General features: G+C 39.4%; 1 protein-coding gene across 1 annotated transcript; it reads right to left on the minus strand.

Annotated features, from left to right (window-relative positions):
- Window positions 1–601: 601 nt before the first annotated feature.
- On the minus strand, window positions 602–23560 carry LOC131978575 (thrombospondin-type laminin G domain and EAR repeat-containing protein-like). Its single transcript, XM_059342280.1, has 15 exons — window positions 23470–23560; window positions 19712–19776; window positions 19449–19610; window positions 19087–19364; window positions 18505–18595; window positions 18251–18404; window positions 13104–13235; window positions 11618–11735; window positions 11415–11529; window positions 8411–8591; window positions 7038–7090; window positions 6745–6921; window positions 2788–2966; window positions 2210–2311; window positions 602–755 (listed from the first exon to the last, which is right to left on the minus strand). Exons 1-15 carry the CDS (start codon window positions 23558–23560, stop codon window positions 602–604), a joined length of 2052 nt encoding a protein of 683 aa, XP_059198263.1.
- Window positions 23561–24414: the final 854 nt, after the last annotated feature.

Consider the following 24414-nt stretch of genomic DNA (forward strand, 5'->3'; position numbering starts at 1 on the left):
GACTATTCTCATAACTATTTTTATTATATCATTCTATATGCAGCCCTATTACTTCGTCGTAAGTTACAGACGCTGCAATTGAACAATTTTTTTTCATGAAATATTATTTTTGTTTCAGTTGAGTGTTTTTTTTGGAGCTTTGTGTCACATTTGAGGTTTTGTTTCCTCGTCGGTGACCTTTCCCTGACGAGGCGGTTCATTTCACTGCGGGGCAGAAAGTGAGGCTGGCTCCACCCGGCTCAGCTCATTGTTACAGTTTGGGCTTTTGTGTTCAGGTTTGTGATGATGTTAGAAACCTCCCGGCCGAGGAGGAGTCATGTGTAATCCTTCCCAACGAATCTTCTTATTTACATCGTTCTTCTTCTACCGTCCTGATACTTTTTCATCAATAAACTGTTTAAGAAAAGTGCTACAAACAGAAAGTTTCCCTGAAGACGAGGCAGCTCGAACAATATTCCACCAGGATTCAACTGCTGAAACTTCTCCAACAGACTGAAAGTGTGAAGCAACTGGTAAATTCAAAGTTGTTTTGGGGTTTGAGGAGCTCCCAGAGCATCGAAGTGACAATAGTCGAGTCTTGCGTCAGTTTTTGTGCATCCCTTCAGTAGGTCCGGAGCTTGAAGACCTTGCTGAGCCTGGAGGTGGCGCTGGAGTAGACAAGGAAGGATCCCTCGTTGGTGCTGAAGTGTTCCCAGTCTCTGCAGCCGAACGTGGGAAGACTGTGGACAGGAACGAAGCCCTCGTAGCCCTGCCACCTGAAAACACAAGACAGTCAGAGATAATAACCGAGTTTACAGTATATAGCTAAGCAACCAGGGCCAGGTGGCGGCCACCAATCAGAGGAGAGCAATCAACTGCAGCTGCTCCTGTCACATTTGACGCCACTGAGACAGAGAGACAAACAGCTGAAAGTTCCCCTCAAACAGGAAGCATTTTTGGCCAAACTGTAGCTGCTATCATTTAACCGACTTCACTTTGAGCATCCTGAGTTCTTCCTGAATGTCTACATATGTGTTTTGTGAAGAAAAATTAAGAAATTGTTTTTTTAGAGCGATCAGAAGAAACTGTTACCTCTGCTTTCCTTCAGAAATGTTCCCTCCTTTGTAACATGGTGGTCTATGAGGCTGTGGGTGGTGTTGGTGGATCATCTGTGCGTCCTACGCCCCCAAACTATAACTCTGACAGCTTTAGCAGACCAATGTGATTGAGAAGACCAATTTTCCTATGATTCCCATGATGTTCATTTAGCAAATTATGGTCCATTGATAGGGCTTTTCCACCACAGCCGGTTCCTGATCGGTGCCCAATCGTGAACGGTTCTTTGGTTTTCCAAAGCCAAAGAGCCGGCTCCCGGCCGGGAAAACTGGTTCCACAGCAGCACCAACTCTCTGCTGGTCTTGAACTGCAAACTGCTACGTCAGGGGCTTGGGGCGGGGCTATCTGACCAACAAGACCAACTCAGTGCCTTTAGATAGACCAACTAAAAGGTGTGTTGTTCATTTATTTGATTTGTTTAACCGCAATCTACCACAGCACCACTGAGTGTTTTAGTGTTAGCTGATGACGTAGCATCATTCCGGCTCTGGTTCTGTTCTGCACATTTTATTTTTTTATTTTTTTATTTAACCTTTATTCAACCAGGTCGGTCCCACTGAGGCACAAAGACCTCTTTTTCAGGGGAAGCCTGGCCAAGACAGCAGCAGGGTTAAAAGTTACAACAATAAGACCGACAGTGCATCATGACAAGAACAGACAATAAAACATGGACCTACAGTAAAATACAAGCAAGCCAGACAATATAGTAAGATGTTATAGTAAGATCATGACATCATAAAAAACAAGTGCAAAGGCGATACGAGTCTGCTTCCAGATCTCTCAAGAGTTTTTTAAAGGATGTGACCGTAATAAGATCCTGCAGATTGAGACTGCTCTGGAGCAGATTCCAGGATGAGGGAGCCCGATACATAAAAGCCTGTTTACCGAGTACAGTGCGGACTTTGGGAACAGTCAACCGGTATGTGTTGTTGGAACGAAGACTGTAGGTGCTATGGGTCCTGATAATGTAGTCACATAGATGTACCAGTTGACAAAAGAAAGAGATGCTGAGAGTGAAAATGCATCAGTCCACAAACTAACAGGAGACGTTATAGTGGTATTACAGTCAGTGGTCCAAAGTAACAGACGCCACCATGTGACAGGAAGTACCAACCTGTAGATGACACTGTTCAGAGAGTATGAGCTGCCGTCATGAGAGTTCGCCACGACCAAGAACTTCTCCTCTCCGATGGTGAAGAACTCCCAGTCCACAGCGCTGACACCACCACCACCACAACAACAACAACAACAACAACAACAACAGCATGTTATCACAGGCTCTTTATTTCTAGTCTGTCAAATTGGAACATTTCCTGTGAAGTAACTGTTAGGGATTCATAAAAATGAGCAATTATCTGCATTATGACGATTAGAAAATACTGCTTAAAAAGTGTGTATGTAGCAGGTTCAGATGTGAATTCCACAAAAAATCTATTTTCGTTCACTACATTTTGTTTTAATCTCCTGCCTGTATGTGAGTTTTACCTGAGTTGTGTGTATGTGTGTGGCGTCTGTCGGCGTAATGACGTAGGAACTACCATGGTCTTCCATTAAACGTTCATAAACATCATTTAGGGTTGAAACAATGTCGGATTAACATATATAATGAATGATGATGTCTCTTCTGTATCTGCAAAACAAACCCATCCTAACATAACTTTAAAACAGAGCTGCTGTTACTCTTAGACTCACCTGTGTGTGAGGACGTCCTGGAAGCGTATGAAGGTCTGTGTGAGCGTGTTGAGTTCGTACACAGTGGAGTTGATGCTGTAGAGACTCGGGCCGCGGTCTGACACCTTTTGGCTGTTGGCGACCGCCAGGAAGAACCTGCCGTCGATCTGAAACGTCTCCCAGTCTGTCGCCCCGACCGTCTGCAGAGAGAGACGGACAGATTTACAGTAAGTACAGTATCTTTCATGACTAATCAGTTGTCCTGAAAGGATCTCCAGAGGATGAACCCGCCAGATTTCCTCTGTCGCCATCTTCAGGACAAACTTTACATTTTCATTTGCTGTCCACAAACCAACAGGGGGCCGTCACCGTGACGACGCCGGTTACACATATGCAGTCTATAGGTGAGATTGAGTCCTCACGGGGCTGAGCTTGAATTTAAAAAAGGTGTCAAGATTGAGTTAAAAAACAGGTTTTGTAAAGAGAAATAATAAAATTCAGGTGAAGGTGTTCTTTATTATTATTTCCAGGTAGTAATTTGTTTTAATTGTGACACTTGATTAGTTTAAGTTTCTCTTATTTTTCTGTCTTTTCTGTGTGATTTTTTGTTTTGCAAATAATACACAATAATATACATTTCCCATTGTCCAACCATAATTTTAAGAAAATGTATTATTATTATTATTATTAATAGTAATAATAATAATAATAATAATAATAATAATAATTTAACATTTAACAGAAAAAAAAATGTCAAACATTTTTCATTTTAAAGTTTTAGACTAAAACCTTAGCCTCATGACCCCAGTAATGATAAAATCCTGGTTACACTAGTGGTAATTTGTTTAAAATATTATACATGCTCCTTAATGTTTTAACTGTAATTTTATTTAGATCAGTTAAATCCTCAGTGAGTGTCTGGCTGTGGGTGTAGTTCCCCATGCAGCCTGTAGATGGTGCAGCAGGGTTTATTATCTGAGGATCCATTAAGACGAGATGTAAACACACTTTAATGGTTTCTGCTTCTGTCAGAAGTTAAATTACAGGATTTCATGAAGCTTTAACACGTTTTTTGTGGTTTTTAAAATCCAATAAAAGTCTTGAGTGAGATGATCCGCCCTGACAGACGAGTCCAAACAGTCTGCTGCTGGAAACCCCCTCACACACACACACACACACACACACACACACACACACACACACACACAGTAATTACACTCCTCTAGTTTCCTGAGTTTTAATTGGAGGCTTTCGTTTCCTTTTTAATCATTCATGAACTTACGGAGCAAAAAAAAGTAAAAAGACATTTTTCATAAATGTGAAAGTGATTTCTTTCATGTGAGTCTGTCATCATATTCACACTTTTATTACAGTTTGACCGTTTTAACTGCAGGACGTCCTGCAGCGTTATTAATTACAGGACTAAAGGACGGAGCAGGAAACAGCCGGTCAGCTGTGTGAGGTTATGACTTCATCATAACTATATTCATTAATTATTAATCTCCTGAACTCAAGGCCACTAAAGTTCAGAATCTCTCTCTCTCTCTCTCTCTCTCTCTCTCTCTCTCTCTCAGGTTTGTTTCTTTATGTGAACACTTGTTTGTTGGACAGAATTGGTGAGGGAAAGAGCTGACACATTATTTTTTCTCTTAAGTTAGATTTTTTTTGTCTTGTAATTTTGCACATTTTTTTCACATAAATGTGTGATTGTTTTCTCGTACATTTGTGAGTATTTTATCGTAAATGTGTGATTTTTTTTCTCGGAAATGTGTAATTTATTTATCATAAATTTATGATTTTTTTATTGTAAATTTTTCCCCATAAATTTGTGATTGTTTTCTCGTACATTTGTAACTTTTTCCTCGTAAATTTGTAACTTTTTTTTATCATAAATTTGTGATTTTTTTATTGTAAATTTCTAACTTTATATTATTATTTGAGTGTTGTATAGTGACCCTATGACCTTTCCTGTTAATTGTATTGTTGGTGAGTTTAAAATCCTTGTTGACACTTTGTTAGTAATGTTTGATAGTAATTTTATGTCTTTTTTTAATTTTACATCTTTTTTTATTAATTTTACATCTTTTTTTGTTCATTATATGTATTTTTTGGTCATTTTACGTATTTTTGGGGTTCATTTAACATGGAAAGTTAATGAGTCAAGGTTTTGGCTGAACTTTCATGAGTCCATGAGTCGTGTCTCCTGTCCAAGTCAAAGTCAGGAAATTGACAAGAGCGAGACAAGTCATGGGTAAACACCAAGACGAAAGACACAAGAGCTCCACCTGCCTTTAAAATGTGTCTCATATGCAGATTGTATACAGATATGATTTAATCTGATTAAATATACACCTCCACATAATCACTCAGTCACACTCAAGCAGCCAAATGTTGCTCTGTTCCACTACAAGAAGCCTCCCAGCACCGACACTGCAGCAGCTCGCTCTGTCTGCACACTTTTTATTTTCTGAAGCTCTCCTAAAGTCAGATTGACTCTTGTCGGACGGCCTCTTGCTCGGTCACTCTTTCCTTTCTCTTCTAATTTAATTTTGTTTCTATGGTCGAAACTTGGGACAGACAAATTTGAGTCAAAGCAGCCAGGAGAAAGAGACGAGAAACAATTTAAAGAGTGAAGAAAACAAGACACAGGAAGTTATGTAAGAGATATTTTCTTTCTAAAGACTCTTCCTGTGATGTCAGCGTTAACTCTGAGACTGAAACTTCTCACAGCTGAAATAAAGAAACAACAATGAGGTCATAAAGACTCTGAACGTCCCTTTAATCCACACAGACCCATCTTCACAAGGCCTAAATAACAGATGTGAGTCAGCAGCTGATTCACTGTGATTACTGAGATAATCCTCCTCATCATGTCTGTCTGCTGCCGGCTGTCACAGAGCCCACAGGCTCACCTGCACTGGTAACACTTACCTGCACAGGTAACACACTCACCTGCACAGGTAACACACTCATCTATAGAACACACTCATCTATACAGATAACACTCACCTGCACAGGTAACACACTCACCTGCACAGGTAACACACTCATCTATACAGGTAACACACTCACCTGGACAGGTAACACACTCACCTATACATGTAACACTCACCTGCACAGGTAACACACTCATCTATAGAGGTAACACTCACCTATACAGGTAACACACTCACCTATACAGGTAACCCACTCACCTGCACAGGTAAAACACTCACCTATACAGGTAACACAATCACCTGTTAAGGTAACACACTCACTTATACAGGTAACACACTCACCTATACAGGTAACAGACTCACCTGCACAGGTAACACACTCACCTACACAGGTAACACTCACCTGCACAGGTAAAACACTCACCTATACAGGTAACACAATTACCTGTTAAGGTAACACACTCACCTATACAGGTAACCCACTCACCTGCACAGGTAACACAATCACCTGCACAGGTAACACACTCACCTAAACAGGTAACACACTCACCTGCACAGGTAACACAATCACCTGCACAGGTAACACACTCACCTAAACAGGTAACACACTTACCTATAGAGGTAACACACTCACCTATACAGGTAACACAATCACCTAAACAGGTAACACACTCACCTATACAGCTAACCCACTCACCTGCACAGGTAACACAATCACCTGCACAGGTAACACACTCACCTAAACAGGTAACACACTTACCTATACAGCTAACACACTCACCTATACAGGAAACACACTCACCTATAGAGGTAACAAACTAACCTATACAGGTAACACTCACCTATACAGCTAACACACTCACCTATACAGGTAACACCTATACAGGTAACACTCACCTATACAGGTAACACACTCCCCTATACAGGTAACACACTCCCCTATACAGGTAACACACTCCCCTGCACAGAGAGAGTCTCACCTATACAGACTGGATCAACACGCCCCCATCATATCTACACCACAGAGACATTGGACACTGACCGGGATGCTCTGGAACACCTGGAAGCATCCGTCCACCCAGACGTAGACGGTGGAGCTGATCGTGGTCGTCTGACCGTCAAACGTGTTGGCGACTACCAGGAAGTGGTACGGTCCGACGGAGAAGAACTCCCAGTCGTACGCACCGGACGTGGACAGAGTCTGGTTCACCTCGAACAGCTACAGGGACACAGACAGAAAGACAGGAGAGGATCAGAACAGGGTTAGAGACAGAGAGGAGAGGACATCAAGAGACAGGAGAGGACAGAGTGAAGACACTAGGAGGACGGAGTTACCTTGGTGAGTGTGTTCCACCTGTAGATCACACTGTGGATGTTATGGTTGGAGTCTCTGGCTGTGGACACAGAAACACATTTAATCAGAAATGTTTATATATTTAAGCCTTTATCAGGCAAATAACTATATTTGGTAACTTCATGTAATATTTAGAGAAAAAAGTAGCAAATTTAGTAGATTAAAGTGGCAAATCTACATGAAAAAAAGTTGCAGATTTAAGAGATTTAAAGTGGCAAAGCTGCGCGAAAAAATTTGATTTGGAAAAAAACAACTTTTTTCTTGCAGATTCACCACTTTTTAAATAAAACCATGGAAAATGTCTAGATATCAGCTTATCAGCTATTTTTGTTGTTATTATTATATTTGTCCAAATGTACCTTCAGTTGTACCAGGCATTAAAATGAACAAGAAACTGAAGAAAACAATGGTCGAATATGTTTTTCCATGGCTGTATACCAAATGTAAAAATATTTTTTGTTATTCTTACATAATTTATTATAAATGAAATTCTGCAAAAAATATCCAATTTTTGATCTGTCTGAGGCTGAAGAGGACAGGTTTGACTGTTACTTTAGGTGTGTGTGTGTGTGTGTGTGTGTGTGTGTGTGTGATCTAACCACAGTACACCTGCATCAGCTGACTCTCTTTTTTTCTTTCTTTCTTTCTTTCTTTCTTTCTTTCTTTCTTTCTGTTTTTCTTTCTGTTTTTCTCTCAGATGGTCAGATCATAAACAATCTTTCCTCCTTTTCAGCTCAGATCAATGAGTGTGTTTTATCTTCACAGGACACACACACACACACACACACACACACACACACACACGCCCTCACCACATGAATGTTTAATCAGCAGGTGGAGGTGTGTTTGATGTTAATGGTTCAATCAAACGGACAGACGAGGAGTTCTGCTATCTTCACAGAGAAAACCAACCAGGAGAATCACACATGACGTTTTTTACCTTCTTAGTTTCCTTATTTATTATCTGTTCTGGAGCTTTTTAACTTTTTACAGGTTCTTCATCAGCTGCAGAAGCAACTGAAGAGATGAAGAAGATGATTTTGTCTTTGTTTACCCAGTGAAAAATACCTCTTACTTTATAATATCATATATAAATCGGTGTTTCGTCTGCATACTGTTTGATGACTTGTTGTTTTCTGTGATCTGTAATCTGAGTTGGTAAGCTTGGTAAGCTTCATGTTTTTTGCAGTGTTGAACAAACATCAGCGTGACAAAAGCAACCTTAAATATAGACAGTACAGGTTTATAACTTATACTGCAGCTCAGACAACCAGACGTAAATGTTACAAAAGTTATTCATTTTAAAGCATTTTAATGTGAAGGTCGCCGGAGACTTTGCTTCATGTTTGTTCACCTCGCCTGTGATTGGCCACCACCAGGAAGCTGTGGTTGTGGATGTGAAACGCCTCCCAGTCCACGGCGGCATGAGTCTCCAGAGTCTGGTGACGGAGGAAACGCCGCCGCCGCCGGTTCCACCGGTAGATGACGGACAGCTCGGGCTCTGTCTCCCTGGAGTTCGCCACCACCAGAAAAATCTGAAGAAAGAAAAACAAAGCAGAAATTCATAAGATTCATCATACGAACAAATCCTGTAAGTAGGCTAATTTAAAAAATTATTTTTTTAAAAAGATAACTCATCTAGAAGAGACTATTTTTAAGAAATGAACTAATTTTGAGAAAATTTCGCATTTATTTGAGACACTAACCCTTAAGAAAATACAAATACAAAACAAAGTCATTTTTTGAGACAATGTCTGTATGTTTTGAGATACAAAGTGATTATTTTAAGAAAACACATTATTATTTGAAGATACTAAATCATTCAGTATCTTATACTTTCTCATTATTTTGAGATACTAACAAGTTTTGAAAATTGTCTGTATATTTTGAGATACAGTCATTTTCAGAAAATTACTCAACATTTTGAGATACAAAGTGATTATTTTGAGAAAGCATATTATTTTAAGATAAATTGTTGAGAACATTTTTATTATATTGAGAACTCATTTGGAGAAAATGTTCATGTTATTTTCAGATATTACCCTCATCCTGAGAAAACTTCTCATTCAAGTCAGTATTTTTGAGAAAATGTCTAATTATGATGACTAACAGGATCTTTTTTTTCATCCCATTGGTGGAACTAGACTTACAGATTTCACTTTGTCTTTTATCTTTCTTTTTCATCTCGCCGCTCTGCTGCAGGAACCATTCTCCGCTGTTACACTGAATACCTGCAGAGCTTCATGTGAGCACCTGTGTGTGTGTGTGTGTGTGTGTGTGTGTGTGTGTGTGTGTGTGTGTACACATGAACCTCCTATACTGTACAAACACAGTTGACACAATGAGAACTGAAGAGTTCAAACACATAAAGAATCTAGACTCTTTTTGTTCTCGTCTCTTTTCTTCCTCTTTGACCTTTTTAAAGATGCTCCTGTCTGAACCGGAGGTCACATGGTCAGAGGTCAAACACAGCTTTGATTTTCGCTTTGTGTTAAAGGAGTTCTGCACCCGCTAAATCGTGTTATCTTGAACTGGAACCTTGAACTTAAACAACAGCCAAAATATTTCAAAACAACCATTTACAAACTGTCACACACTTGATGAGGTTTAATCTGAATCTCATTAATCCAGTCGGATGCTCAGTGTTTCTCAAACACATTGATTTTCAGTCAAATTTGACTATTTAAAACACTTCTGAGGTGCCTTGTACGAGTATAAATAAAGCGTGTACATGCATGAGACCCGCTGGCAGGTTTGAAAAGCATGTTTTCTTTTAATATATTGCCAAAAATACACCATTTATCATAGAAATAAACTGTAAAAACAGGCATTATCGTCAAAATTTGATCTTTCCGACAGTCCTTGAACGGATCGTCTGTTACGAAAGTTTCCGTTATAAAAAATGACTAATACGAAGCTTAAAATGTTGATATTTGTGCCAGAATCTCTTTATTCTACATGGGTCATTTAAAATAAACCAGATCCTGTTAAAAACATTAAATTCTCCTCAGAGACACTGTGAAGACATGATTGATTCTGCTGAGACCAACGATCATGTGACAAATATTCACTGAAAATCTGTTTACACAGAGCAGAGAGGAGAGGACAGGAGAGGCTGCTTACACAGAGGAGAGAGGAGAGGACAGGAGAGGCTGTTTACACAGAGCTGAGAGCAGAGGACAGGAGAGGCTGTTTACACAGAGCAGAGAGGAGAGGACAGGTGAGAGAGCAAACATAAAAATACTTCAATATGTGGAGAAAACTGCTTTTACAACATTCAGGACACTTGGAAACGTGTTGTATGCTTGTTGGGGTTTAGAGGGTTAATATACAAATGATAATTTTATAGACAAATATAAAGTCGATGTCATCCGTTTGGGCACGATGACGTCATTTCATTATAAATCAGAGTTCCACAAATACCACTGGTTTCTGATCTGACACTGCTATGGTTACAGAGCGTCTCACATCAATATCAAATGACTCCATCATCACTATTTACATAACCACCACTGCCCACAGTGACTCTGCAGAGCTTGTTGCATCTTTAAGCTCATTGTTTTGGTGTCACTGCCTGATATTTGATTGCTCTGACTCCTGCGCAGCACCAAACAGCAGGCAGACAAACTGAATTGTAATATTATTTTTCATATTTTGGGGAAATTTGATACATTTTTTAGGACATTTTACAGATTTTCTTCATACTTTTTCCTTTTTTTCAAACATAACTATATTATTTTGTGTCAATTTCATGAATGTTTTCCTGTTGTTGTTTTTTTGTGTTTTACATTTTTTGTAAATTTTCTTTGACTTTTTAAGAAAGTTTTTGTCAATTTTACAATTCTTTTTCTGTTTTATTTAATTTAATTTTGCAGTTTTACTAATATTTTTCATATTTTGGGGAATTTGTATTGATATTTCTTAGACATTATACTTTTTCCCAAACATAACAAATGCATTTTTCAATTTAACTTTTTTTTTTTTACATTTGACAAATACCTTTTAGACATTTTATTACATGTATTAAAATGAATGTTGTACTGGCATTTTACTAATATTTTTAGGATTTTTTTTGTACATTCATTAAAAAAATTTAAAAAACATTAAAAAACATTTTTTGTTTAGTTTACTTATATTTTTCAGACATTTTTCTCTCACAGATTTACGAGGAAAAAAGTGGAAAAAAGCAACTATTTTCTTGCAGATTCACCACTTTAAACCTAATAAATCTGCACATTTTTCCCATAGATTTGCCACTCTAATCTCGTAAACTCCAATATTCTCTAAAGTTGAAATTTGGAATTTGCAAGTATTTCAGTGAGTGTCCTATTAAGGGTTAAAGCTGGAGCAGCTCTCACCTCGTCCTTGATGGTGAAGTGTTTCCAGGCTCGGGCCTCCTGAGTGCTGATGTTCTGGTGGAGCTGGAACCGGCCATCCCTCCATCTGTAGATACCCGACCCGGGCCGAGAGTCCCTGCAGGACGAGACACGAGGGATTCGGGTCAGTCCTCCGTGTCTTTATGTGGTTAAACAATCAGGTGGTTATCTTTCTGCTTCAGTACCTGTTGGCTGCAGCCATGAACAGGCCTTCAGACGGGATGGAGAACACCTCCACATCGAATGTCTCTGAGCTGGTGTACAGGTCCTGGTAGTCCTCCACGTAGTCCAGACGCTCCTGATCTGCACCCGAGAAGAGAGACATGAAGCACTTTACACAACAGGTACAACACAGCAGGGTTATTGACTTCTCCTGGCTCATTACACAGATTAAACATGAACTTTATTGGAAATCTTAATAAGCAGAATTGCAAATATGCTAAATATGAGCTCATTCTTGTGTAGTTTTTCTGTGATAATGTGACTTTATCATAAAATGATGAATTTATTGTGGACTAGTTGTGGACTAGTTGTGGCCTTGTTGTGGACTAGTTGTGGACTAGTTGTGGCCTTGTTGTGGACTAGTTGTGGACTAGTTGTGGCCTTGTTGTGGACTAGTTGTGGACTAGTTGTGGACCTGTTGTGGACTAGTTGTAGACTAGTTGTGGACTAGTTGTGGCCTTGTTGTGGACTAGTTGTAGACTAGTTGTGGACTAGTTGTGGCCTTGTTGTGGACTAGTTGTGGCCTTGTTGTGGACTAGTTGTGGACCTGTTGTGGACTAGTTGTAGACTAGTTGTGGACTAGTTGTGGCCTTGTTGTGGACTAGTTGTGGCCTTGTTGTGGACTAGTTGTGGACCTGTTGTGGCCTTGTTGTGGCCTTGTTGTGGACTAGTTCTGGACTATTTGTGGACTTGTTGTGGACTAGTTGTGGCCTTGTTGTGGACTAGTTGTGGCCTTGTTGTGAACTTGTTGTGGACTAGTTGTGGCCTTGTTGTGAACTTGTTGTGGATTAGTTGTGGCCTTGTTGTGGACTAGTTGTGGCCTTGTTGTGAACTTGTTGTGGACTAGTTGTGGCCTTGTTGTGAACTTGTTGTGGACTAGTTGTGGCCTTGTTGTGGACTAGTTGTGGCCTTGTTGTGAACTTGTTGTGGACTAGTTGTGGCCTTGTTGTGAACTTGTTGTGGACTAGTTGTGGCCTTGTTGTGGACTAGTTGTGGCCTTGTTGTGAACTTGTTGTGAACTTGTTGTGGACTAGTTGTGGCCTTGTTGTGAACTAGTTGTGGCCTTGTTGTGAACTTGTTGTGGACTAGTTGTGGCCTTGTTGTGAACTTGTTGTGGACTAGTTGTGGCCTTGTTGTGAACTAGTTGTGGCCTTGTTGTGAACTTGTTGTGGACTAGTTGTGGCCTTGTTGTGAACTTGTTGTGGACTAGTTGTGGCCTTGTTGTGGACTAGTTGTGGCCTTGTTGTGAACTAGTTGTGGCCTTGTTGTGAACTTGTTGTTGACTAGTTGTGGCCTTGTTGTGGACTTGTTGTGGACTAGTTGTGGCCTTGTTGTGGACTAGTTGTGGACCTGTTGTGAACTTGTTGTGGCCTTGTTGTGGACTAGTTGTGGACTAGTTGTGGCCTTGTTGTGGACTAGTTGTGAACTCGTGTGGACCTGCAGACTCACTGTGCAGCAGCGTTCTCCAGGTGAGTCCGTCACAGATGAACAGTCCTCTCCTGTGAGCGTTGAACCACAGCTGACCCTGTTCAGCTCCAGAACACGGAGGAGGATTCCCTAAAGTCACTCTGGCCTCGGCCTCTGAAACACAACAACAACACAAACAACAACAAAACAACACAAACATGGTTAGGAAGTTTAATGGTGTGAGAAGAACTTGACATAAATTTATACTCTTTATATCTGAACTTTATTCATGACACTTTACAGTTTCAGTTCAACTTTTGATAATGTCAATTACATATTTCTAACATTTTGATTTTTCAAGTTTTTGTCAATTTTGCAATTTTTTGCTGATCTTTTCTTTATTCATTTATCTTTTGCAACTTTACTAATATTTTTCATATTTTTGGGAAATTTTACAAATGTTTCTCTGAGATTTTATAAATAGTTTTAGGACCATTTGACAAATACTTTTTAGACATTTTCTAACATTAATTTAAAAAAATCTCAAATTTCCTAAATGTTTTAATGGCATTTTACTTATATCTGTATAGACATTTTTCGTACAATTTACTAATATTTTTAGATTTTTTTTTGTACATGTATTAATATTTTTCTGACACTTTGGGAAAAAAAGAAGCCAACTTCTTTGATTTTTTTTTTGCATATATATTATTCAAACATTTTTCATACATCTTACTAATATGTTTAGGCATTTTTTTGTACATTCTTTAATATTTTTCTGACATTTTGCTTTTTCAGAAAGTTTTTGTAAATTTTTCAATTCTCATGCTGGTATTTTATTCATTTATTTATTCATTGCAATTTTACTAATATTTTTCATATTTTGGGGGACATTTTACAGATATTACAGATATTATAGACATACTTTTTATACGATTTTCTTTATTTTAAACATAACAAATATATTTTCTTACATTTAGTAAAAAGTGTGTTTTACTTGCATTTTACTTACATTTTACTAAACAATTTTCGTTCATTTTAATAATATTTTCAGGCATTTTTTTGTACATTCATTAAAACATTTCTGACATTTTTTTGTAAATTTTACTTTTATTTTTCAGATATTTTTCTAAAAGAAAAATGTGGGTAATTCTCACCTCATTTCTCACTTCATGCACTATTTTAACAAACCAAACAATCAATGGATTAATGGAGGAGTTAAAAGTGAAAAGTTGTCATCTCCACCAGTCAAATCCTGCTTTTACATGAATGCATGAGCAATAATAATGTAATGATGTCATATATAACAGTGGAGCCGTCGCAGCCTGAAGGGACATTTAAATGTTTTATATTTAGAGTTTCCAGAGCAGCCTGCAGACGGTTTACAGGTGAAGTCCTCATCATTCTGAGAGGCGGAAAGCCCCTTTCCTCTGGAACAAACCCCTCAGTGACAGATCCGGCTGGTTATCTGTCATGTTGTTGTCTGGATTGAAACAGTAACGGTGTGTGTGTGGTGAGCTGACAGTTAATGAAGTGCAGGTAATGAAGGCTTTCGTCACTCCTTCAACCACACGTCTTCATTACCAGCAGACGGAGAGATGACTCTTAAATCATCATTCAACATCTGCTGCAGCCAGACCACAGACGGAGAGTTTAACCTGAAGAGCTGCACGTCAACAACAACAACAACAACATGACGCTGTCAGCAGAATGGAGAGTGAGCAGAATTATCTGTCAGCGCCTCTTCTATGCAGGGAACTCATTAATGTTCAGATCAGGCGGCAACCTCCGTGTCTGAGCATGGAGGCCAACCAGGAAGTGCCTTAAGCTGCAATACACCTAAAATTCCAGCAGGGGGCGCTAAGTTTGGCTGCAAAAAAATCTGCCCATTAATTTCAGTGCGAAATTTGAAAACTTAATAATTTTTTCATCATTTTTCATAGTTTTTCCGTAATTTTTTTCATCATGTTTTCATAATTTTTTCATAATTTTTTCGCCATTTTCTGTCAATTTTTCATAATTTTTCGTCATGTTTTCATCCTTTTTTTCATTGTTTTTTTTGACATTTTTGGCTGCAAAAAAAATCTGTCCATTCATTTCAGTGCAAAATTTGAAAACTTCTGACTTGATTTATTACCTCAGAAGTTTTTTTCAGGACAACACTATGGTCTCAATCACTAGTTAAAAATCTTCTTCAAGACAATTTGATGTCAATAGTTCTAATAATGGCCCCATTAAGAAGAAAATAGAAGATAAAGAATCGTATGATTTGGGGCGGGGCTACCTTTGATTGACAGGTCACTAACAAGGCGAGCCGTCATCAGGAGAGAAGCAGAACAATGCGTATCCACGGCAACGTGTCAATAAAGTTATATATAACGTTATATAGATAGAAAAGAGGACATTTAGCGGTTTGGTCTCATAACTTTGACCCTTTCACTGTATTTTCACTTAATGACAATTTATTTGGACGTTTTGTTCAGTAAAATGTCTTGTTCAGTGTTTGGTTGGACTAACAGACACATTTTGGAAAAAAACAACTTTTTTCTCCCAGATTCACCACTTTAACCCTTAATAGGGCACTGATTGAAATACTTGCAAATTCCAAATTTCTACCCTAGAGAATATTGGAGGATATTACATACTGCCAGAATGTGTAAAAAAAAAACATATGAAAATAATATTTTGAGAAAAAAGTTTACCAGATTAAAGTGTCAAATCTACGAGGAAAAAATGTGCAGATTTATGAGATTTAAAGTGGTGAATCTGGGAGAAAAAAGTTGCTTTTTTCCCACTTTTGTCTCGTAAATCTGCAACTTTTTTCTTGTAGATTTGCCACTTTAATCTAGTAAATTTGCTACTTTTTTCTCGAAATATTACCTGAAGTTACCAAATATAGTTATTTGCCTGATAAAGGGTTAAATGTTCCAGTGAACAGAAACAGTGTGAAGCTGGAGTTCAGCGTATATAAATCAAAGGGCCTCAGACGGCTCAGCTGACAGAAGTTTATATAAACTGTGAGTCATAAAGACTCTTCAGTCTTCAGAGAGTTCAGTCTGCTGAGCTTTATGAGCTTTATGAGCTTTATGAGCTTTATGAGCCTCGGGCTGCTCGCTGTTTACTGCTGAACCTCTCAGGAAATCCTGGTTTGTTCTTCTTCAGGTGTTTCAGATATCAGCTTCATCTCTCCCATCCAGTTCAGCAAATTTAGTCATTTTAATCTCTATGGTGAGGTCGGGTCGGGTTCCTTCAGACTGAACTCATGAGCTCAGAGTTATTACACTGAGTCAGAAACACAATAAAGTCGTAAGAATGTGATTCAAGCTTGAAGAAGCTACTCAATAAAATTGAGGCAACAGATTGCATGCAATATTATTAATTAAATCTAACTACGTTACAAGTTGAATTAATAACAGCTTAACAGGAAGTGCCTGCCAATTAAAAACAGACTAATTCTATTGTGTTGGATTCATTCAAAATTCTCTTGATTTAGAATTACATACACATAAAGATTATATTTAATGTGATCAAAATAAGTAGATTCTATCTCAAACATTTTTATATTAAAGTTACTTAAACAACTGCCTCAAAATCAAGGACGCATTTATATTTAATACATTTTATCAAATATATTAAGTAAAATGAAATGACTACAGAATAATTTCTTATAATGACAATATATCCACCCAATGGGCATTTTGCATTGTTGTCTTATGAGGATTTTTTTTTACATTTTATTTTTACGTTTTTATCGCAAATTTTTTCAGCGTTTTGTAAAAAAATTCTGTACATTTTTTCGTCACCTTTCATAATTTTTTTTCTGTCATGTTTTCAACATTTTGTTGTTGTTTTTTCGCCATTTTCCATCAATTTTCATCATTTTTTTGTCGATTTTCAGACAGTGTTTCGTCATTTTTACATCATTACATTTTTTATATATTTTTTCTACTTTTTCATAGTTTGTCCGTAATTTTTTTCATCATTTTTTCACCATTTTTTCACCATTTTCTGTCAATTTTTCATCCTTTTTTTCATTGTTTTTTTTACATTTTTCTGTAAATTTTTCATCAATTTTCAGTCGATTTTTTTGTCATTTTACATGTTATTTGAGCCTTTTTCAGCCTTTTAAAAATGTTTCTAAAGCGATTAATATTGTGGATTGCTGGACAGTCTAGCCAGTGTCTGATGGGAATTTTGTGATTATTTTTGCTGAACATAAATTTGGAAGTTAGGTTTAGTGTCAGTTACTCCCCTGTTAAATTCAACAGTTTTGTTTCCTTTTTGCATATTTGAAAAATCAGACCGTCAGAAACATTTTAATGAAACAATTTGGTGCTTTGGTAAAAAATCATCAGACTGCAAAGAAACGTCTTCAGGTAAAAGTCCTGGTCGTGTTTCATCACACACACCTGCAGCATGTTGGTGTTTTTAAAAGCTAAAAGTCACTTCTGTCATGAAAACACACATGAAACATAAAACTAATAGCTGCCTGTCAATCACACACACACACACACACACACACACACACACACACACATTCTTGTACTTCTATCTTTGTGAGGACCCTCATTGAAACAGTGAATTCCCTACCAAGGTTATAATAGTTTTGGATTTTTCATTAGTTTTAGTTTTAATTTTGTTGTGAATTTTTCTTTTCAAATTGGGAGATTTTTAGAGTGATTTTGCTAGTTTTAGTTTAGTATTTATTTTTGAAATGCTTTAGTTTTTATTAGTTTTAGTTTTTTGTAATGGGGTATTTGTTGGGTGGGAGATTAAAAGAGGTCACAGTAAATGTTGTCTTTATTTCCATTGTCTGATCCATCTTCATTATGTATAAAAAACGTTGACAAAGACAAAAACGAAGGACATTTTCACTATAATTTTAGTTAGTTTTGTAACCACACAATACAGTTTCAGTTAGTTATCATTATCATGTAACCTTTAACCCTTAAAACAAAGTCTGAAATCTCAAAAAAGCCTTTAAAGAAGTGAGGACCGGCCGAAATGTCGTAAAAATGTGTCCTGGTCCTCACTATGTAGGAAGTACGAGAACACACACACACACACACACACACAGGAAGCAGCTCAGGTTTCTGGATCTCTGATACCATCACAGCCTCCAGAGCTCAGAGTGCCCCCATGTGAACCCGATCCTCTGGCTGGATCCGGGTACTAGAGAGTCTCCTCACCGTACGGGTAAACTGGTCCCTGCTGGTCCGGTTGCAGAGGGGGGGACTTCAGGACCTGGGGTACAAGCAGCTCGGCCAGGCTGGGGTCAGAGGTCGGACACAGTCTGGGCGTGGCGTCGGACCCGGGGACCAGGACCAGCTGACGCAGCAAACCCTGAACACAGACAGGAAGTTTAGACACTTTCACATTAAAGCTTCTGGATGACTGCTGGTCTACAGTCTGAAGTCCTGATCCTGATCCCGGTCCCACTTACAGAGAAGCGCCCCCTCAGCCTCCTCCTGCTGCCGATGTAGAACCTGGACCCTCTGGTACTCAGGGCTCCGGGGAACGACTGGACCTGTTTACTGGGAGACAGGAAACCAGTCAGTGCACCAGTCTGAAGGGGTCTGAAGAGGTCTAAGGGATGTGAAGGGGTCTGAAGTAGTCTGAAGGGGTCTGAATAGGTCTGAAGGAATGTGAAGGGGTCTGAAGTAGTCTGAAGGGGTGTGGAGAGGTCTGAAGGGGTCTGAAGGGGTCTACGGGGTGTGAAGTGGTCTGAAGGGGTGTGAAGTGGTCTGATGGGGTGTGAAGGGGTCGAAGGGGTCTGAAGTGGTCTGAAGGGGTGTGAAGTGGTCTGATGGGGTGTGAAGGGGTCTGAAGGTGTGTGAAGGGGTCAAAGGGGTCTGAAGTGGTCTGATGGGGTGTGAAGGGGTCAAAGGGGTCTGAAGTGGTCTGATGGGGTGTGAAGTGGTCTGAAGGGGTGTGAAGTGGTCTGATGGGGTGTGAAGGGGTCTGAAGGTGTGTGAAGGGGTCTAAGGGGTCTGAAGTGGTCTGAAGTGGTCTGACTTTGACTCACAGCTCCAGAGGAAGTCCACAGTCGAGGGTCAGCGTGGCGTACGGTCCGCTGACTGCCAGCACCACGGTGTGCCAGCGGTTATCGTCCAGTCCGACGTCCTTGAAGGTGATCCGGCGCCGCCCGGTGGCCCCGGTGGCCCCGGTGGCCCCAGTGGGCCCGGGGGGCCCAGTGGCCCCGGGGGGCGTGACCAGCAGGTGGAGGCGGTTCCCTGAGACACGCAGACCGAGCAGCAGCGAATCAGAATCCTCGGTCACCACAGAGAAGATGTACTCGTTCCTCTGAAACACAGACAGGAGGGACAGGTTAGACCGGACTGGACCGGACTGGGATCTGCTCGGTTCTGTTCGGATCTGCCGGGTCACCTTCTGTCTCAGTCTCGGGATCTTGATGGTGGCGACCAACGAGAACTCGGCGGGGAAGAAGTCACAGTGACTGAAGATTTGTGAGGCGGGGAAACTGAGCGCCGTGGCCTCGGCGCCGGCGAAGCGGAGACCTCTGGAGCCTTGGGACTGAACCATCTGCACCTGGTGGGACGACCCATTGGTCAGTTGTTTATCTAGCCGCACCAGATAAACAAATATCTATCTAAATAAGAAACATCTCCTCATACAGTCACCTGTCCTACCTGAGGGGGCGGGGCTCGTCCGGGGCGTGGCAGGGCTCGGGCCAGCAGGTCGAGAGGCAGCAGGTCTGAGGAGGAAACACAGAGACGTTATCAGGATCAATTTCATCCAATCAGCAACGAGCTGGGAGAGGAAAGCTGGGCAACATTAGTTTTTTAGAGTTATAAAAATATCATAAACAAGTTGCTACAATGAGCTATGGAACATGACAGCGGTCCAATCATATATACATATTTTATACATTATATATATATATATATATATATATATAAATACACTCATGGAAAAAATGATTAGACCACCTTGTTCATTTTAATGTCTGGTACAACTAAAGGTACATTTGTTTGAACAAATATAATGATAACAACAAGAATAGCTGATAAGAGTTTAATTTAAGAGCTGATATCTAGACATTTAACATGGTTTTATTGATAATAACCAAACAAATGTACCTTTAGTTGTACCAGGGATGTGTGTGTGTGTGTGTGTGTGTGTGTGTGTGTATTACATATTTATTTACTTTCCATTTTATTCAGTAATTGATTGACAGTAACTGATCGTTGAGATGATCCATGATTGTGATTTTACAGCCTCAGTTCCAAAGAGGTTGGGTAAACAAACAAACAAAACAATCCTTCCATATGTTGTCTTTGTTCTGAATTTATTTGAATAGTTTGCAAGAAATTTGACTATTATTTTGTTAGAAATGAAGTGAAATCAGAGGATGAACTGAACGCAGTGAGCACGTCAGACGTTTTGATCAGATCTCTGTCTAACAGGATGTCTCTGTCCTGTGGTCAGTTATCAGATCATCTTCGGCTCTGCAGATTATTTTTAACTCATAATAACCTCCGGGGACGTTTGACTGGTCTACCTGTGGCTGCAGCTAAAAATAAAAGCAAAGGTGTGTCGGGTTGCAGCTCCAGTGTGAAAGGTTCAGATTTATAACGTGTTTGTGAGGTGAGAAGTTCCTGCAACACCAGCGGTTCAATGTGACAGAACAATACTGTACTTCAGTATAGTTTGTGTCTTTTTTGGACTATTTGTGTATTTTTTGGTCAATTTGTGTCTTTTTTGATAATTTTATGTCTTTTTTTGGTCAATTTGTGTCTTTTTTGGTCAATTTGTGTCTTTTTTGGGTCAATTTGTGTCTTTTTTGGTCAATTTGTGTCCTTTTTGGTCATGTATGTCTTTTTTGGTCAATTTGTGTCTGTTTTTGGTCATTTTGTGTCTTTTTTTGGTCAATTTGTGTCTTTTTTTGGTCATTTTGTGTCTTTTTGTGGTCAATTTATTGTCTTTTTGGTCATTTTATGACTTTTTTGGTCATTTTGTGTCTTTATTTCTTTTTATAGAGTGATGTTGATAAATGAACACTGGTCACCTCTTCTTTTCAGGGTCAGATTGACCCAAACAGTATCTACAGGATCATCTCGATTCATTAGGATATGATGGAAAAGTCCATTTCCAGTAGTTCAAATCAACCAAGTATTGAGTCATATAGATGGACATACTTTTTCAGAGGCCAACATTTCCATATTAAACATACTTTTTAAAATTGGTGTTTTGTAATATTAAAAAAATTTTAGACACTGAATTTCAGGTCTTCATTAAATGTAAGCCATAATCATTATAATTAGAAGAAATTAAATAAATGAAGACATGAAATGTTTCATTCTGTGTGTAATGGATCTATATAATGTGTTTTTTACCTTTTTGAATTGAATTACTGACATAAATAAACTTTTCTGATATTCTAGTTTATTGAGATGCTCCTGTATTTTGATGCCAATATTGTACTTTTTACTCCACTACATCTATCTGACAGCTTTAGTTACTTTTCAGGTTGAGATTAAGCATTTAAAGTGATTTTACTTTTTTTTTAAATTAGACCTCATAATTATTTATTGACACTGTAAATGTAAATTGAAAGCTGTTCTTGAATAGTTTGGAGTAAATCTGGTTTTGGTCAAATTTCAAAGATAACTCTGGAGTTTATTTCCCAAAGAGTCAGAATAACTATAAGTGCTGCTGTTATTGAGTGATGGAAGTTGAAACATCCACCTGAATATTTTTGGAAAAATAAAGTTCTGCAGATTATTATAGCTGGGACTTTTTAACTGGAAAACACAATTTTGTACATAAGCGAAACAGTGTTGTACCCCTGTGTCCTATATGGGTCAAGGAATGCTAACAGGTTAACACTGAATATATCAACAGCAGGAAGATCAGTCCTGAAGTAATATTTAGCTGTTTTTCTGCAGAGCTGAACTGAAACTGAACGGTGAAAGAGGAGACGCAGAGGGAGTCACAGCTTTGTCCCCCCGCTGACAGCAGCAGCAACAAGTTAGTTTTTTATCTGGAATTCCCCTTTAAGTTCCTCCGAGGCTGTCTGTGTGTTTTGTTGCTGCAGCGGGATCAATGCAGGATGAATGGAGGATGAATGGAGGATGAATGGAGGATGAATGGAGGATGAATGGAGGGAGGGGACGACATGTACAGAAACAGATCTCACATTTCAAAGACACAAAAAAAACCTAAGAAGCACAAAGCAAAACGTCTGAAACACATGAAACACGCCAGCCGGGCCAGAAACCACAGAGAGTCTATACTGATATTAATGTCAGATCGCCACAGCAGGATATAAAGACGACTAATTAATCAATTAATGAACAGAGAAGAAACAGTCCGTCCCTTTGAGAAAGAGGCCTGTTAACCCACGAGTCTCCTCTTTACAGACACGCCCACTTTATGCTGAAAACATGCAGTAAAATGTGTAATTTTGTCGTCTTGGATGTGAATATTTGTGCACACTGGGTCCCTAAACAGTCTGTGAGCTGCATAAATCAGGAGAGACAACAAGCACCTGTGGGGACTCAGACTGTTAGAAGGGTGGGGGCGAAAAAATAAAAAGGGCACATTCTGCACAACATGGAGCCCCACCAGCACGCCAAATTATGATGCATCATGTATGATGAAATATTAGCATTAAGTTAAAAGGAGATCCAGATCAAAGCAATTAATGATATGGTACTGACAGTTAAAAGTATCAAACCAAACCATCTAGGGGGGTCTGGGGTCATGACCCCCCTGGGAGAAGATTTGTACATTTTAAAGTAAAATGCATCTATTTTGTGCACTTTGAGAGCTAAATGAGAGCAAACATCTCACATAACATTATTCACAGTCGGGTGATACCGTATTATAGAATCTCTAGAGGGCACATCATCATCATTTATTGTATAAAGAGGCACCCTAGAGGGCAATCAATATGTTTTTTCATGTGTAAAGGGCAGCCAATAAGGCACTTTCTCTCATTTTCACCACACTAGAGGGCACTTTCGTGCGCTTTTTCAACCATGGAGGCACCAAACAGGAAAAAGGGCTCTAGAAGGGCACTCATTAAGGCATGTTATTGAATTTTCTTGCACTAGAGGGCACATCATCATCATTTATTGTATGAAGGGGCACCTTAAAGAGCACCAAGTAATTTTTTGCACGTGTAAAGGGCAGCCAATAAGGCACTTCCTCTCGTTTTCACCACTCTTGAGGCACTTTAGCGCACTTTTTCAACCATGGAGGCATGAGGGAGGCACTTTCAGCTTATGGAACTGCCAATCAGCTGTAAACAAGACTGAATTCATCCAAGTGCTGGTTAATCTTTCGAACTTACAAGTGCTATAAGGTAATACATTTTTAAAATTTAGCACCAAATGCGAGAAGAGCGTGAGAAAGCCGCACCGTAATGTTTTTAACCTCGTACCTGTGCAGGGTCTCCAGCTCTGGCTTTGGAGTCTGGCGGCGAGCAGCAGCAGCAGCACACAGGTGAGCAGCAGGGAGCGGCACGCCAACATCACGCCAGGCCGCGGGTTCGATTCCCGCTCAGCGCGCTGCTTCCTGACCGTCGCTGCTCAGCGTCATCCTCCTGCTGACAGACGACCTGCAGCCAGACTCTGATGCTCCTGCTGATCTTCAGAGTCTTTATCCAAACACCTGTGATGGACAGAGAAAATTACACCATGAACGTCTCAGTTTTTAAATGTGCTCGAAAAAGCACACTAGATTTTATTTGCCCGGGCTTCTTCTTCTTCCGTTTCTTCTTCCGTGTTTTTTTCGGTCGACTACTCCCAGAGTTTTTGTCACACATACACTAAAAAGGTATCAAATCGACCGACTCGGCCATGACAAGTGTGCTATGACTTTTCTAAGGGTTTTGGCAAACGATTTTTGAAATTTTTCTGGAAAAAAAACCCCAAAAATCCCCCCAATGTTACCTAATGGAGCGGCTAGAGTGGATGACATCAAAGCTAGAGTGCAGAGAGAGAGATAAACTTGTCAGAAAATAAATTTGGAAACTGTGCTCGAGGCCGTAAATGCCACTCTACAGAAATAATTTATACATAGAAACATAGGAAAATTGGTCTTCTCACTCACATTTGTTTGCTAAAGCTGTCAGAGTTATAGTTTGGGCGTAGGACGCACAGATGATCCACCAACACCACCAACAGCCTCATAGACCGCCATGGTAAAAAGCAGCTGACATGTGTGCTTTGACTTGTCTAAGGGTTTTGGCAAATGGCTTTCAAATTATTCTGCAAAAATGCGCCAAAAAAAATCCCCCCAATGTAACCCTATGGAAAGGCTAGAGTGGATGACATCAGATTCTTTAGAAATGTTCTAGTTTCAGTTTAAAATGCATCATTTGTAA

The sequence above is a fragment of the Centropristis striata genome, chromosome 10 (assembly GCF_030273125.1).
Source record: "Centropristis striata isolate RG_2023a ecotype Rhode Island chromosome 10, C.striata_1.0, whole genome shotgun sequence".
Taxonomy (NCBI): Eukaryota; Metazoa; Chordata; class Actinopteri; order Perciformes; family Serranidae; genus Centropristis; species Centropristis striata.

Excerpts from the sequence above, each read along its gene's own strand:
- LOC131978575 (XM_059342280.1), bottom strand. The coding sequence starts at position 23,560 with ATGTTGGCGTGCCGCTCCCTGCTGCTCACCTGTGTGCTGCTGCTGCTG. Across the intron at positions 11,736-13,103 it reads CTGGAGAACGCTGCTGCACA|ATCAGGAGCGTCTGGACTAC; the intron begins GTGAGTCTGCAG and ends TCTCGGGTGCAG. Across the intron at positions 2,312-2,787 it reads CAGGACGTCCTCACACACAG|CGCTGTGGACTGGGAGTTCT; the intron begins GTGAGTCTAAGA and ends TGGTGGTGTCAG.